Below are 16,518 nucleotides of genomic sequence, written 5' to 3'. Positions count from 1 at the left end.
TAACTTTATTTTGATCCTTGAAATTTCTGGACAGGATGTAAACAGTTTTTATACCATAAGAAAATACGAAGAACACGTCCTCCCAACAATATATCCGGGATTTCTAAACAGGTAACATGAACTTTTGAAACAAGTGACTGCGTCAAATTCACGACGCCATTTAAAAAATTCTGCGTAGAAAATACCACGTTTGACTGTTTAATGAAAACCCGTCAGCAAACTTTTATTAATACTGATTAGTATTAAATTTTTTTTATTACGTATTTTGGGGTTGTTTTACATTTTACGTTAAAACAATATTTTAATTAATCCGGTACGTACTCATCTTTAAAAGATGTTTCCAGACCTCAGCAAACCCGGTGAGAGAGAGAGTAGGAAGAAGCTAAGGTAAAAGGCACTCAGACCCTAATTCTGCCATTCTACCATGATATATAACTTTCTTAAACTATAATACCTTAAAGTTTTTGTTGTGTTACCTTATATACCTTACCGGACAAGAATGTATCAACGATTTCGCAGTCTTACTTCCAACCTTTGTATTGTACCGAGCAAAAAATTGGTGAAACAATAAAACAATAAATGTAATGAGAAAATTTTATACAGTAGAAACACCAGCCAAATAAAGTTGTGGTCAGTGATAGTTCTGTGAAAGCATTTCAACACCGTGGTTGAATGGGCAATTATTTTATAAATAATTGCCAGGAAATCGTTAATGATTAAAGCAGGTTTTTGAAGCAGTGATAAGAAACAGGAAAGGCTTAAAAAGTTTGGTGAGGCAGCCGATTAAAATTGACAATGTTGGCGATTTTTTCCAATGTCGAAACTCTGAATCAATGCTTCTTCCAGCCTTTTAGGAAGAATCTCATTTTAGGTCCGCAGAATTTGAATGATCTCTAGCGAAAGTAAGCAAATGGGAGACATATCAAACGTGACTGCTAAGAAGAAACCATAGATCACATATCAATCATAGAATTACCAAAACAAGCAGACTATGCAAACACATTGAGCCTTATCTAATTGAGCAAAGTGTCTTGTTAACAAATCTGTGTCAAAAATCGTCCACAAAAAACATCAAGAGTTGTTGTTGCAACACCTGTTCAGCAAAGGAAGCGTAATTCTAAAGTGGCGAAAAGTACTGAAAACAGAGTGTTTTATCGAGGTAATCGTCAAATCAACCCTCTGTTTAAGACAACATTTGGTGTCTCATGCGGCAAAGGCAGTTCAATTGTCCAGTATATGATTATTTGTCTCCCGCTGGGTGTAAATCGCCAGCTTTCATCAGGCGATCTCAGTAGTCCACTGAACAGGCGTCACCACAAGCAGTTCGATGGTGGATTCCGATCGGTGACGATTCATTGAGGATATTAAGCTGCATGTTCCCGTATTCTAGGTCTGCTTCCGCAGGTGTTTCTAACATAGTTGACTGTGGACCTAATCGCCTCCAGTTGTTAACACTATAGGGAATTCACGCAACGACGACGACAACGGCAACAAGAACGTCAAAAAAAGCAATAGGTTTAGACAAGCAAAACAACAACTTTGCACGTGCATCACGCTTTTTTGTACATTTCTCTGCCTTCGTTGCACGACGACAACGTGAAAATGCCTAATTAAACGTTTTGTCGGGGACGGGAACAAAAGACAACAACTTTCTTTTTCTTTTCCTGAACTTTGATGCAGTCCTTTAGAATTCAACTCCAAAAAATTTGCCAAAATTCGACGAATGAAACAAGATGGAATAAGCGCGATAAAGTTTGACGCAGCGCAAATTCACTTTTTAAGTGACGTTTTTGTAGCCGTTGTCGTTGCGTAAACTCGCTACTAGCAACTGAAGTCAGGAGAAGCTATGTGTTATCGAAGAAGCCTAAGTATATGTTGCGAGTCGGTGTGAACACCACTCCCCAGGACCGGTGATTCAAGAACTAATTGAAAAGAGAAAGTTTCTCGTGGCTGCTAGTATTGAAACTTTCCAAAACCTTTAAAGGATCAAACAAAATGTACTAACAATGTTTCTAAGGGTTTTACCTCAAAGGAACGGAAACAAGTAACCTTGAATATCATGCATATATAGACGTTTATTCTACCTACATAAATCAGTACATAGAAGGATCGACTGAAAAATGAATCTGTGGGAAGCGCTCTTGTTGAAATCAAGTAAAGTTTTTTCTTAAACATTCGATGAAGAAACGATTTCAAGTTCTTAAATAAGGAATGCATTCTCTTTCAAAAAGTAATTCTTAACAACATATCTTGCAGCTTATTTTGATAATCGCACACTATGTAGCTTCAATTTCTGTTTTCTGTGTAAAAAGATTTGAAATTCATTTATGTAAAGGTAAAGAAATAGTTATTGATTATGTTTGAGAGGTGCTTTAAGCATAGTTCTTTATTTATAGACATCCTAATCTCCATTCGACACTGGATTCGAATAACTTTTACATGTTCTAGCCCATTTTTTGCTTGATAACTACTTTACACTTTTCTTGAACTGTTAAATTGGCTTGAACATTTTGAACTAGAAACTTCCATTTTTGAGAATGTAGATTGCCAGTGATTTGCGTTTTTGTTCCTCCCCTTTGTATTGTTTTTCTTCCTTACTCTCATGGGGCGAGATTGAATACAGTGATAAGAAGAACCGAAGAGTGAACTTGTGAAATCATCTACATAAAGATTTTATCGATAATGCTTTGGCAAAAACATGTACTTTGGTGAGTCTATGCGCAGTTTGAAAATTAAAATAGACTTGAACTCAATCACAATTATAGGATTAAAACTATTGTCGCTTTATATCACTATACGTAGCAGTGTATGTAAGATATAAGTGTAAACTATTTGATCGGTTTATCTCCAGACTATACGCATAAAAGAATTATATATTACCTGTTATTAATCCTCTTAAGTTATTCGTTTGATGTAAAGTTTGACTTCTCTGCAATTGTGTTATGTACATCGTAATATATACTGTCTCAAGTTTTGCATAATTGACCGGAAGGTGTGTATTGGATTGCAGAGAAGTCAAAGTGCTTTTGAATTGATTTTAAGCGATGTTTGGAAATCTATATTTCTAAAAGCACCAAATATAATAAATCTTACTACCATTATAGTCTTGTTTTCGATTTTTATAACATATATTATTTGCGCGAGTTAAGGCTTCTTAAAATTGTTGGTTTTAAACAACGTGAATAACAGGATAAAAGGTGGTAAACTCAGCAGGTTTTAAATTCATATTTAAGTTCGACATTCTAATTTCTGATTTGTTTTTTTTTTATTATAGTACTTGAAAGCATTTTGAAGCTGGAGTTGCGTGGTTTAATTTTTCATTATTTAAACGTCTTTCATACTGAGATGTGACCAGTGCAAGATATAAAGCACAATACGGTAAAGGAAAAATAAAACGAGCAAAAAGTTTGAAAAAAAAGCCAGGAAAGGGCAAGCTGACATCGAGTTTGCATTAATTTGGTATCCGTTGCAATATTTCGCTATTTTTGGACCTTACCAGGGCAAAGGACTTTTTAGAAATTTGCAACGGTCAGCAAACTCGAAAATACGATTACATGCTAAACAAAGTCGCTTGCAAAAAAGAAAACAAAACAAAAAGTAAATTGAAAAAACGAGATCAGACAAACAGACTTCACGTTTGTTTTAAGTTGGAGTTGTAAGACGCGGTAAAGGGTATAGGGTTTTCGACGATAAAACTTAACAACATGTTTCAACAGTAGAGAAAGGTCTTTTCTGTTTTCTCTGTTGGCCTGAATTATAGAGTTTTAACTGCTTGGGATCTTGGAGGGTAGTAAGAATGAATCAGAGTTTTTGGTTTACTGCTGAAGCGGTTAATTTTCAAATGCAAAAACATTTAAAAGAAACAGTACATGTTCATTTTTTCGTCTCTTAAAGGACAAGGATTGTACAATATTTAAAATTCCAAGCCAACATTTCCTTAAAGAACTGCTTTCGATTGAGGCCAAGGTTTCGTATCTTGTCTGTTTCCAGTTTTTTACGCATATACGTGTATTAATTAAACCCTTAGGTTATTTAATATTACATGTTTATTTAAAAAATGTCTGGGTTATATTGATCAGAAGGGGAAGTTGTGTGGATTCGATATCAGCTTGTTAGGCAAAAATAATAAAAAAAGTAATTTATTGTTTTCTACTAGGTGTATGGCATTCGCAAAACACACCCTTTCTAAAAACGTATGCCGTTGAAATCGTCTGCAATCTCTTTTAAGATTTTGAAAAAAATAGGAGGATTTTAGCCTCTCAGCAGGGGCACCCAACGGCAATTTTCGGGAAAATATCTGTTCGGAAGACGATTTGAGATCTAGAATTTTCGGAGCATTTGTTGTAAAATTTCTTGCTTGCCTGCCACTCCTAGGATTTTCGAATATCTACAAAATGGTATAATGACCCATTTTTAACGGATTTTGACCCTAGAAAAGGCCACCTAGAATTTTCGGGAGCCTTTTCCTGGCTGAAATTTTCGAGAAGGTAAGTTTTTATCCCTATAATTTTCGGATCACTAGACTTTCAGCTAGGAAATCCGAACAGATGAAAAGTTTTTAGGGGATAAAAATATGCCTATATCTACCGTTTGAATACTAAAATACGTTCAACAATGCTATGTTAAGTGGTTTTGAACTATATCCTCGTTGGGTGCCCCTGTCTCAGTACAAGTTGCTAATTTAGTATGTAATTCCCGTGAACGGAAAGAATTTGGTGTAATCGTAACAAAGCTTTTCGTGGATGTCGTGAAAAAACTAATGGATTAATGTAAAATATGTATATTGATATGGATTTTTATTTATTTTTTATTTTCTTTGATTTTTTTAGTTTAGAATTGTGTTTGTCAAAAGGCTTTCATAACACGGAACAAAAGTAGGGAGAGTACGCCAAAGGCTATAATTGAGAAGTTAATTGCCACCGTTACGGACATCAACAAAGGATGGAGATGAGTATACAACTATCAGTGCATCCGACATTAATAAATCTTTTAATATCATTACAGCGAACGGCCGCAAAGGGTAGAGATGACCGTTCGAATATCAATGTATCCGACAACAATAAATCTTACATATAATCTCTCTCAAGTTTTTCAGGAAGGTAAAAACATTCATCGTCGCATTAAAAACGGCAACGGAAATCGTAAAACGTAATAAAAGGGCTGAAATATGGTAACGTGGTTTTATTGATGTTCCACAGCGACGGCGACGGCGACAGCGACGGCAACGGAAACGTCACGAAAACAATAGGTGTAAGGTGATGTTACACGAGACAATTCGCAACGACGATTTTTAGCACAGTTTTGCAACATTGTTGCTACATTATTTCGAATAGTTACAACATTGTTCCAACATTGCAACGCTGTGTTGCGCTAAAAATCGTCGTTGCTAATCGTCCCATGTAACATCACCTTTAGTGAGCAAAACAACAGCTCTCCACGTGCATCAATCACGCTTTTTGTAAATTTCTTTACTCTTTCTGAGCGACTGTGACGTGAAATGACCAAATTTTAAGATATTTTTAAGAACGTGACCGGCAAGGCCTATATGAAAGCCATACTGTACAGTATGAACAGCTTCGGGACAGAGTCGTTCACACGCATCGAACATCGTACCGGAGCGGTTGGCTGAAAGGGCTTGGTGAACTGAATCCAAAGCCTCACTTATGAAGATTTATTTCCGTCTCAGTGGGTTCCAGTCCTCGCTCCAAATCATTTACTTCCGCTACGGTCCGGATACCTGTTTCTACTGAGAAGAAGAGTGGTAGAAACCTGGATAAGATCGGGACCGCGCAGCTTCAATCCTTTACAGAAATCGTGACGAACTCATCGTTTTGATGGGTAAACAGAAGCCTTATCACTCATCTCCCCAGTCGTACTTGTATACATCATCAGGCAAACTCTTTTTACTCTTGTCAGTTGAGATTCTTAACATTGTATGGTTTATTTACCACATTTGTCTTTTCCTCATTTGTGTGCCACAATGTAAGCTACCGGGTCACCCATATCAAAAGGTCTCTTTTTTGAGGGCGAGAAAATCACGAGGTTAATAATCATGATCGATGATAACTTCGCTCAGAGCTCTCGGCTTATAAGTCGGCGCACAAGTAGATCGGAATAGTATGAGAGCCTGTGGGAACAGCCAAACAGAACTCTTTTTATCTCACTTGCATTGAAACTAAAACTACAAAGGGTTCAGTTATTAAAACCGATTTAATGAGATTGAATTGGTGGCAGTGCTCCCGGGCGATGTCTGGGGCACTGTGGTACTTCATTCTAATGTGTTCTCATGCAACTCTTTGTGGTTATTAACCGGCGTGTCGTCTAACATTGGAACGCCATGAAAATAGCCATTTTTATATCAGCACAGGAAAATGCACTTCAGCTTGTTATAGGGCATTTTACCAAAGAGAGTGATGCATATTGCAAACACAACTGATGATTGTAAATGCGTCAAGTCTTTCGAAAACGATTTATATAGACGAACCAAGAAAGAAAGATTTTGAAAAGACAATTATCTATAATTAAATGAAATTTGGAAAAAAAAATAACATTATTACCTATCTCTCACCTAATGTCCCTTAGTACATACAGGTCCTTTTACTTGTACTTTCGTGAAGGGTAAACTTTTTTCTCTTTAAAAACAGTAAGATGGTTTTGAAGGAGCATTATAATGCAACGTTCTGAATTGGTTCGCTGGTTGAAGTAGCAGACTGTCACGGCGGAAATAATAGACAGTATTTTAATAATAAGTGTCAAGGACGTTTACCTTTGATGTGCCTGCTTATTTCAACACAGTAGTGATATACACTAAGCGATATGGCTTATGTTCCTTTGTTTCTTACGACCTTCCCTGTGTTTATCTTTTATTGATACTTGCAATAAAGCTTAGAGCAGTTTGTTGCCAAGGCACTCCCAACATCGAATATAAGTTCAAGCCCAATGACTTTGTCATGCAGGTCTTCGTGAGAAATCATACTTTACTTTCAGATGAAGTATTTTAAAAAAAATTATCATTCCTTATTGTAAAAATGTCCAACGGAAATACATCAGTGTGTGTAAAGTAAATTTGCTTAAGAAGAAGACAACCGGATAGTTGAAGGTGTTGACCTTTCACTTTAATCTGGTGCCAAGCTGAGCGATAAAATGTTTGACAGATGTTGTTTTTATCGCAACATACTTTTTGTCTTCTGGTTGGACAGACATTCGAAACTGGGTTATGGATAAATTTCCAAATCTGCATAAGTCATCTTAAAGATGATTCGGAACATTAATCGTTATTAGTTAGAGCATGCCAAAAAAACCTTACAATACTAAGTGCAGTTGGGAAAAAAGAAAATAATAAACGCGGCCGTCAGTTTTCACTCTTTTTGCAGAAGCAACAACGTTCGTTCGACTCACTGTCGATTAAGGAGGGAAAGAAGTTTCCTGCCCAAGGCATCACAGCGCAAGCGTCAGTCGATTAAGCGATGATGGTGACTGTAATATATTCCTGTTTATTCCATCAAAAACAGAATACTTTAATTTTAAGCGCAAGTTTTAAAGAATAAAACGCCCAAGGCTAGTGGGGAAATAAATTCCTAAATTTTTAGTCCGTGCAGGATCGATAAAATGAAACTAGTTACCATTTTTAATGTGCCACCGAAAAGTTCTCTTACCAATAACGTGTTTAAGGATTCTGTAGATAAGGTCTTTTTTCTTTTTTTTACCTTTTTTTTAGAAACCCTTGTCTTAGAGTTATGGCCATTCAAGTGAAAGATACTGAACAATTTTTTTATTGAGTGATACGTTTCTCCCGCTTTAAGATCCATATTTTAAGAAAAGAAAATCCTACTAATTTTTTAACTCGACCTCTTTTTCAAAAAATGATTTAATTGAGATCTAGAGTCTCTGTTAATGTTATTAGCCAACTGGTGTGAAAGGAAATATAACAGCCCCGCTCTGATTAACACTCATGGTGCTTATAAACTCTTCCCTGTAATAAAGGGGGCTTTATCACGAGGCTGATAAGTAGACCCCACGCGTTTAGTTAGGAAGGCTTTAGAAAATTAAAGTCTCTCGAATCCGTACCGCTGTGTTCCAAATAAATTAGACTGTTATTGTCGTGCAATTAAAATCGTTCATCTAGTAAGACTCGATTGTTATTCATGATCAAGGTTCCTGCAATTTCTTTTTGAAGTCAACCGATCAGATTGTTATTTAAGGTTCTTAAACTATATTTCTACCAAGCTAGAAGCTAAACGAATCGATAACCGGTCTTGTAATTTCTACCTTTTGATAAATCCCTCAGAAGATCTACCGGCGTTATTTGCAGTTGTAAGCTTTGTTAAAGTACTGCTGCAGTAGTACTTTCCTGTGGTACTGTTTATTATGCTCTATGAAATGGATCTAATTTTTGAGTCACTTGAATGAAATTTTAAAGTACTCTTAGAGCATGTTATTCTACCAAATGATGATGTAAATTTCAGTGTCATGAAACTAAGCACTTTTTTGTTTTCTGTTTTGCCTGTGACTTTGGCCATTGAGCAACAACAACTCGTTTCTAAATATTACAACCTTGTTTTTCGAAAATATTTCGGTTAGAAGGATGTTCTGCCTGTAAAAGCGCATTCGACATTCACATTTCACTAGAAAAACATGTTTGATTGTGTACACTGATTCATCATTGCAAAATAAAGGTACATTATTGAAGCTGTCTCCCAAATTGCCATTAAATGCCATTTTAATAAACAGTGTGATATTGTTTCCGCAGTATACAAAATTACAAAATAAACCAGGAAACAGAACAGAGTTTATTTTATTTACTTACGACACCGTTAACAGGTTTTTATCTTGGTCCATGGGCTTCAAATATTGAGATTTTGAAGGATGTGTATTTTTTAATCTCCAGTTTTACTTATGTGGTTGTCAAAAATTTTGTAACAAACTAATGTAGAAGGGATGTAAACCACCATAACGTTAAGGTTTGACTTTATGCCAACGCAATTGTTAAATTTTCACCGAGTTTTACGATGAAGCTATACCGAGTAAAGTAAGTGCAAACGTTCGCCGGCTACTTAAAAAAGAAAAGAAAAGAAAAACGGTCACACAACCGCCTAACAAAATATACACCTTCTTTCGTTTGACATTTCACTTTTCTGAACTTTGCCTATAGAATCGCTGTCGTTCTGTCGTTTTAAATAATTTACAACGAAATTGAAGAGGTATTTATCATACAAAACTTACCTTTGTCGCCTTGACAGTGAAAATGCCGAGAAAATATGACAGCGCTTAGAGTTTCAGTCACGATCTGTACGGGGAACAGTAAAAGTAACTTACAGCAAATGGATCTCGTAGTTGATTGTTGGCGGTTATAAATAATTTTTTTTTTCATTAAATGGCTTTAAATGAAAATTGCATTCGCTTATAACGCATTTACGGATTGCACTGAGACAATATTTACTCTGTTGTTTTCTTCGTCTAGAATTAATGTTCTGTAATTAAGCTCTAACACTGTGAAGGAAATTTGGCTTTATTGTTTTGTCTCTTTTTGTCACCCGTGTGGCTTAAGTGTTGGCTCATAAAGCAAAAATACGACCACAAGAAATCAGCTAGGCTGCGCATAGTAACATGGTTTCCTTTTTTAAGGAACCATAATGCTCGTGGCATGCAGTTGTCTGGCCTGCTTTCCACCGAAGTAACTTTGTAGCTTCGTGTTATGTTGTGCGCGAATTATTCATATTGCAGTGGTATTAAGATCACCCTTGGTAATGATGGGTAATTACCTTTAAAGAACACGCCCACCCCCGCCTGTTAGCTTTCTCTGATTATTCAGCCTATTAGGGTTTCGGACATTTCAGACTGTTATAGCTTCCCCACCCAGACCACCCTCAAAAAGTTTACATTTCACAAATTTCTGGGGTCAATGTCTTCTTTCTGCTTGTCAATAAACTATATTGCCCAAAACTTTTGCTCAGTGTTTGCTATTGTAAGGTAATTGAAGGTAAGCGTTTTGTCTTGTAAATAAGTCGAGAACACTGTTGATTAGTGTAGCGGCGAGTTAGTTTATTATATGTACAATACATATTGGCGACTCTTGTTAAAACTGAGAATTGAAACCAGCATGCTAACTGTACTTTTTAATATCGCATCGATCTTAGTCAGCGCCGTCTTTTTAACTCGATAAATGGTGTAAGTTGGTGGCAAAATGCATTTATTTCCACAATTTCCTACGCCATTACAAATAATGCAGACATGTACACTGTATGTTAAAACGATCTTAGAGCCTGGTCAGCTAAACGGGTTAACATTCTGTATGCAGAAAATTCATCAGCCAAATTATGGCTCTTGATGCCCGGTAAATTTTTATTTTTAGATAACGCCGTTGATTGTATTGTAGATTAAATGCAGTTAAAAGCTTTAAATGCGTTTATTTCAAGGAGTCGGTAACAAACAGCTTAATTGATTCAGAGACTTTTAAATTGCCTGCCAAATTTGAACAGTCTTATTGTAAATAAATCATTGTTGCAAAACGCTTCAATACATTACCATTTTCGTTTGCTTACATCTTTCTAACGGGTGAAAATATTGTATTCAATGTATATGGAAGATTATATTCATTTAAGAAGTTTCAAAAATTGCATTACAGAGGAAATGTTGCCATCAGATCCACAGGGTCCAGAGGAGATGTGTTTGTTGTTAGAACATCAAAACCCGTCGAAAACCTCTGAAAAAATGTGTTATTTTGATCGCGTTGCAGTTTCGTTACACATTCTATAGACCGCAAACCAAGAGACCGAGGGTTCGCAAGATCGGCTTACAGTATACTCGGCACTTCGTGCCTCGGTCGCCCTTCGGGCGACGTGCCGTGCGCCAGCGAGGATATGGCTTGCGGTTATTGATTTTCAAAATGGCGAACAACAAAGTCGATGTGGGTCAGATAAGTAGCGAAGAAATCGCTTACAGTAGATTCATAAAGATCCCATTGGGTTAGTTAATCGTATTAAGCGACAGGTATAGACATTTTTCAAGGTGAGACTTTAAATAAGTAATTCATTTATTCACACGAAACTCCTCTAGACCCTGTGTCAGTTCTTCATTACAACAATACAGCCTACTTTGACCACAGTTTATTGCTGGTTTGCACGTGACGTCACGGCGGCCATGTTGGTGGTCACGAACAAAAGCATTTCCCCCCTCTGGGAACTAAACTCCATTTCCGTGTAGATTATTGGAGAAAAATCAAAATCAGTAAAGAAATCGGTAAAGCGTGGCGTAAGAGTCCGTTCCAGACCTTTTGTTTGACGGTTCGATCGTGCGTACTTGAATACGCAAAAATGCGGACTGTTTTGCAGTCTAATTCTATTGTATTGATCACCAACACACCACCAACAAGGCCGCCTTGTCACATGGTGTTTTACCACGCAAACATATAAGCAAGATTATTCTTTAGCCGGGATTTCCCCTTAAAATATAACGTCAATATCATGGGATAAAGCGCTTCAGGAAACCCGTAAATGATGTTTTTCAAAATGGCGGCTAAGATAGTCCCATTCGTGGATCTAATTGAAAGTACAGATCTGTCAAAACCTGTGCGTTATACAACTTGTGCGGGACTTCTAATTTTCTTCAGAGTAGGGTTGTAAAATATGCAACAATTATAGACTGACATTAATTATACCAGCAATCACTGCGTTTGAAACAAATCCTGTTTTTTGTTGTTGTTGTTTTTACTGATAACATGCTAACTATTTCAACTATTTCCAGAGTCAAGTAAGCATCTTGTTTACATCTTTATTCTATGAAAGCTTAAAACCGATCGAAAAGAAGTAAGTTATGACGCCTCTCTTGTCATAAGTCAATTTACCTGCCCCGAGTTTTCGTCGATTTGAATGGCTTATGTTTTGTTCCGGTGACAGATTGGTCGCCATTTCTCGCTCCTTACTCATTGTTTATCCTATCAAAAGGCGATTGTAAATGGCCCGATGCTTCAAAATGAAGCTGAGCAATTTCTCGAGCAATTCCTGTTCCTGACAAAGTAGCGACTAAATAAGAAAATAAAATAAGTCCATCCAAAATATTCGATACTCGATCGACAAGTAAAATAACAAGCGACTTGAGTTAAGCACACGGTTGAGCCAGCGTTGCAATGGTCAGCTGTGTTGTTGAACTTCACGAAAGCGAGGCAAAATATCCCACTAACATTTGGCGCGATGTAAACTGGCATCTGCTGCTCGCTACGTTTGCAGCAATTATTAGTGGCCTTAAACTTCTTTAGCAATTTCCGAATTTAGTCACATTCTTGTAAACTGACTATCCTCTTACTCTTTTTTGTTACCATAAGTCAATACTCCATATCTCGAAGACGTTAGCAAAATCAAGGACGTGTCAGCTTGAGGAAAGCAAATTGCGTATTAATATTCTTATTTATCATATGCCAGCAGCCGTAACAATGTTATGTATTTTAACTAAATCAGTGTATGTGAATTATTTGCTTCTTATCTTACACCTTATCTGATGTCAGTCTATCAAAGTTGATTCTGAAACCAAACTTAATTTCTATTTTACTTAGTGTTTAAGGTAACGAAATATGAAAAATGTCAAAACACCTATTTTGACCCGTTGTCCATATGTCATATTTGTAAAACGAATTTGAAAATCAGAATGAAAATAAAATATCGCCTCTAGGTTTGTTTACCAAGTCGACTATCTCTAATTCCTGATCGCCTACTCAACAAATTAAACAAACCATCTCCTGAAGATATCAAGCCAGGAAGAAGAAAAAAAGAATAAAATCAATTTGGGCTATGCAAAATAGTTATGAAGGTCAAGATTTTATTATTTTTCGTCTTCATGTCAACTAGATAACTCACCTGGAAGTCTATTTCGCAGCTGAGAATACAATTTTTTCGTTCAGGTATCCTTTTGCACGAATATCTTACTATAATTTTCGTTTAAACTTGTTGTGGAGAGCGTTTGGTACAATTATGGTGGATGGCTGTGTTTGAATTTTAAGTATAGTTTTTCCTTCATCGAAGGCGAAGTTAGTATTTACAGAGAACGAGGTTAAAACGCTCAGTTTACGCGGAAGTTATTACTGCATAAATGAAGACAGGCAGGCCTAAAATAATGAAACATCATCTCCTTACTTTTAGAAATGTAAAAACCTCGATGATTTACCTGTCCTCAATCCATTTCAGTCTGTGCAGATTCAATTACTTGTCGCGGTTTCGATTTCTCACTCTCGAAGGTAACAGAAATCTATAAGCACAGTCAATTAAAGACGCTTAAAAGCAGCAAAAGTGACATACTATTTGTATGCAAAAAATTGTGTCTTTCAAAACATGCCATTATCTTTGTTGCTTTAGGAACCTTAATCCAACGTAGGCTCTTAAACTCCTTTTTTAGCAGCAGTGCAGACAAAACCATCGCAGCTGTAAGTCAATTTTTTCCTTTATGTAACTTACTCTACAACTTTACACACAAATTAATTCTAAAATACCTGGAACCTTGCGATATCGCGAGGAGATAAAATGCAATTAACCGCCAACCACAAAACTATTATAGTTGTACTCGTTTAGGTTATCTCATGTATCGTCCTTGAACTGTGCTGACTGAAATATGGAATATTTGTCTGGAATGCCGTTATTTTCTGAAAGACTGAGAGAATACTTACTAGAAATTGTCACTGAGCCCTTTCAAGATTGTCTCCAAAAAATTGTGCATTGCATGTCCAATCTTACATCAGAAAAAATTGAGTTTCGTCTCGAAATGCATTCGCTCTCGTTATACAAAAGTGTTTTTGACTCAACGAACGTTTAATCAGCTGTTAACGTTCTGAACATTAAAGCTTTAGAAAATGATGACTTATTCAACCGGGAAAACATATAATATCCACCCATTTTATGAGGTAACAAAACATTGAGATTATTATTATTTGTTTTTTTACTTTCCTTTCGTTTTACACTTTCTTTAATTTCTCCGTATGACGCCGATGTAACAGTGAGAGGGATCAATTTTTAGGAGAGATTGCTTTGAGCACATATTGCCTATAGTAAGTTATGCATTGTGGTGGGGATATATCACTTCTCAGAATTATGACCCTCATTGGCAGCTCAACGTTGAATTTACGCCGGCAGAATTTGTCGACGAGTTTGTTTTTCCACGTCGTTTTGGAAAGAGCCATTTGGGCATTTAACCTTTTAAAGATCCATTTAAACTCAGTATCTCGCGATAAAAAAAATTCAAGGCGCTTTCAAAGCACAAGAAACGGCGGACAGTGCCCGCACTTTAACATTTTATATATCCAAAAGAAAATTGAAAAATTGAAAATCTTCACTAGAAAATATCCTCTTGAAAATCTAAGCAAAACTTAATAAGTGTCGATTGCTGAAATTCGTGCCAAAGTTCGCCACGATTCATTATGTATAGTTTTGTTGAATTTCCTAAAAATCACTCAAAGAGTTAGGGACATGGCTTTCGGCTGGCGAAAAGAAATAAAAGATTAATGAAGGTTACAATAGGAAAATAGAGGCGCTTAATTCAAGAAAGTAACTGAATAAATAAACAAGAACTCTTAGCTTACCTTACAATAGTCGGTGACTTAATGTTCATAAATATTCAAGCAAAATTTTTCCTTTTCAGTTAAATTTAGTTTTTGTTACGTGGTAGGTTATTCCTTTAAGACTTTTTCGATTCCCGTGTGATTTGGTATTAAGTTTCAAAGAATGTGCTATAATATCTCGAAGGCAAAACATTGGTGGTCGAAAGATAGATAACTTTTATTCTGTTACTTTACACTATGGAAGTCGCATTCATTTCCACAACAAAGATGCTCTTCAAATGACAAATTTGGCATTCATTAGTCGACTGACGTATTTAGAGAATTAAAGCGACCAATTGGAGTGTAAACTCGCGTCTAAATTGCAATAGTATGGCAGAAAAGTAATTCAAAATGACTTTAATATCTTAAAGCTGACAAACGTTTTAAGCCACAAGGATGACAAATGCTGCCCGTTCATAATATACAATCGTTATCGCATGGTAAATAGGAAAATAGAGCTAAAATACGTCGTTGTTGTAGCCGTCGATTTTTCTTAAGATAACAAATATAACAGACAGTAATAATGCTCGCTCAAGGCGATTTTTAAGCTCTCTAATTTAGCGAAAAAAACACATATTATCCTGAAATGATAAATTGCTTGCCTCAGAGTATGAGATTGATGCCAATTTCAGTATTCTGTTGTAACCATGACAACAACTGTCGATTTTATCTTTGTACTTTCTAATATATTGCATATACCAACGAGGCTAGATGATCAAATTATTTTAAGGGTGAATTTGTTCACAGGAAATTATGTTATGATGCATTATTAATTCTTACTCGGTGAATCAATAATTCTCTAATTCCGGATGCGTTGAAGTTGTCTTACAAACGATACATCAAAGACTAAAGAACAAAAAAAAATTGAAAAAAGGTCAACATAAGGTTGAGATTATCTTCGAGGAATTTTCGACCACTTCTGATAATACTTCATGACATTATTATTATTATTATTATTATTATTATTATTATTATTATTATTATTATTATTATTATTATTATTATTATTATTATTATTAATAGTTGAGTCACGGTACGGTACGGTCACGTTTTCTCGGAGGCAAGGATAATTTCTTAAAATGTTTAAACCAGCTTTTTTTTGGAATTGTTTATAGCCAAAAGTTTCCGATTATCGCCAGCATTATTATTTATAAGAATGACTGACCGAAGAAAATTAAAACCTAGACGCAAATGGACGGAACAAATGAATGCCGATCTTCTAAGCTGCAAACGCGAGGCCGTGGCTATGACACTATTGGAACAACCACCGCTGGATGGTAATGGGAGAAAAAAAGGCTATATCAGAATTATGAGTGAGCTCTGGGATGCGAAAGGATATGGAGATCTCGGACTCTCAAACCAGAACTTACGAGATCAAGCAGCTAGACTTGAGAAAACGCTAGAAGAGAGCTCAGAAAACCTATCGTGGGAGACACAGACGGACGCAAATCCAAGAGTTCTCGCTCAAAGAATCGTGTCTACGGACGCTCAAATCGAAGCAAACTCGAGAGGCTTTTCGACCTTTTCTTCTTTTCCCATAAATACAGATTTCTCTGTTCTTGAAGAAACAGGGAGTGAATCACAATATGCTAATCTGTTAGCCTCATCAAACCAAGATTTACATATAGCTAGTACTCCTCAAATCCCAGGAGACGTAGAGCAGAAAGAGCAAAGTGAAAACCATTTAAACAGCCCGGGATGCCTTCCAGAGTATAATACCATTTACAAGCCATCTATGATCAACTGGGGGAAACGAAGCGATGGTAATGCAATTGTTATATCGACGTCAGTCATAACAGATGCTTACAACGAGATCGCAACCTGGAGAAAAAACGTTTTTCTTGTACCGTATGGGAAAATAGGAAGAGATTTTATTGATCAAGTGACTTTGCATATTAATGACTGGAATAGTGGTTCCGACAATCAGCACATATCCCTGA

At 36.2% G+C, this 16,518-nt stretch overlaps 1 protein-coding gene across 1 annotated transcript in view; it reads left to right on the top strand.

The window, feature by feature from the left end:
- Positions 1–16,162: 16,162 nt before the first annotated feature.
- The window catches only part of LOC140942118 (uncharacterized), a 5,271-nt gene continuing 4,915 nt past the window's right edge, over positions 16,163–16,518 (top strand). The window contains exon 1 of the mRNA XM_073391095.1: positions 16,163–16,518. This exon is cut by the window's right edge and continues 1,236 nt beyond it. Within this exon, the coding sequence (XP_073247196.1) occupies positions 16,314–16,518 (205 nt within the window). The 5' untranslated portion in view covers positions 16,163–16,313.

The sequence above is a fragment of the Porites lutea genome, chromosome 6 (assembly GCF_958299795.1).
Source record: "Porites lutea chromosome 6, jaPorLute2.1, whole genome shotgun sequence".
NCBI lineage: Eukaryota > Metazoa > Cnidaria > Anthozoa > Scleractinia > Poritidae > Porites > Porites lutea.
The sequence above is the reverse complement of the archived record's forward strand: the minus strand, read 5'-3'. Positions and strand labels throughout refer to the sequence as shown.